Here is a 1,315-nt window from a genome sequence, read left to right as displayed (position 1 = left end):
CATGAATTGAGTTTACCCTTCAACTTAGAACCCAGCCTGGCTACACTATTGGTAGCCATTATACCTCCTAGACTATAGCCTATCATACTCACTGGTAGTAGACTACTACTACTACCAGTAACAACATCATGACATATATTGATAACTTGTTCAACATCACTAACCCTAGATCCACAAGGCTCTTCCTCAGGTCCACCTACCACTGTCGTACCACACGCCCCTCTACTTATCAAACAACATACAGCATACCCTTGGGAGGTGGCCTTCTCTATGAGATCACATACATAACTCTCTGTAGAGCTACCATTAATACCAGCTAAAACAATGACTATACCCTTTACATTGCCTGTAGGAGGAGGAAGACACCAATCTAATGCCACAGATTGTCCATCGATAGTGTACATCCATCTCCTCTTGAGATTAGGCTTCTTATAACGATAAGTAAGATAAGGTATAGCAGTAGCCAGATGACCATTGATAGCAGCATATGGTGTTGGCTTGAAGGCTCTTGCTCTAGACTCTAGCAGCTCTTCTATTAGTTTACCAAACTGGGTGCCTTCAGTGTGGCCCTCTATACCTGGTGTAGCTTTACCATTAGGACGATATCTATCACCAGTAACCACCAAATAAGTAGCTAAAACTAGACATACTATAAGGGCTGGGAGAGTAAAGGGCCTCATTAGTATTGGTGCTAACCCCAATAGAGGAATGATTAACCATCGACACGCCTCTATACACAGTCTCAAGAAGGATATTATAACCCACCAAGGCCGTGGTCGTCGCCTTCGTGGATCTTGTTTGATAGTAGGACTACCTTGGGAAGTTGAATGAGTGTTAGCAGATACAGCATCCCAGAACTTGGTTACTGACATGTTGGGTCTCGATCGACTACTACCTTCTGATGATGAGGATGAGGACCGTCGAGGCGGCATTGATGATGAAGGCGTCGATGGTGGCAAAACTACTATGATACATTCTAGATGAGATAACACAATAACACATATATTAATAACCGTACTAGATACAGTCAATGAGAACATAAATGAGTACATCAATCAGCATACTTATCAGCGACAACTGTCTCAGCAAAATCAAGGGCCGTATTAGATATCCATCCGAAGCCCTGAGTCCATGGTAACCATCCCTGAGGCCAACCAACATGACCACCAGTAGGGGTAATGACTGCATACAGATATGGAGACCTATTACTACTATCCTTAAACCTTGGACCAGCTGAATCAACATGTATAACAGGATCATCTACAGCATGTATGATGAGGGTTGGTACGGCAATATCTTCACATCTACCATCATC

The 1,315-nt window shown here is 43.1% G+C and overlaps 1 protein-coding gene across 1 annotated transcript; it reads right to left on the bottom strand.

The window, feature by feature from the left end:
• Positions 1-100: 100 nt before the first annotated feature.
• On the bottom strand, positions 101-905 carry Pmar_PMAR013456 (hypothetical protein; the record flags this gene model as incomplete). Its single annotated transcript, XM_002778625.1, has 1 exon — positions 101-905. A coding segment is annotated over one exon (805 nt), but the record flags the coding sequence as incomplete, so codon positions are not given.
• Positions 906-1,315: the final 410 nt, after the last annotated feature.

The sequence above is a fragment of the Perkinsus marinus genome, assembly GCF_000006405.1.
Source record: "Perkinsus marinus ATCC 50983 genomic scaffold scf_1104296948474, whole genome shotgun sequence".
Classification (NCBI taxonomy): domain Eukaryota; phylum Perkinsozoa; order Perkinsida; family Perkinsidae; genus Perkinsus; species Perkinsus marinus.
The sequence above is the reverse complement of the archived record's forward strand: the minus strand, read 5'-3'. Positions and strand labels throughout refer to the sequence as shown.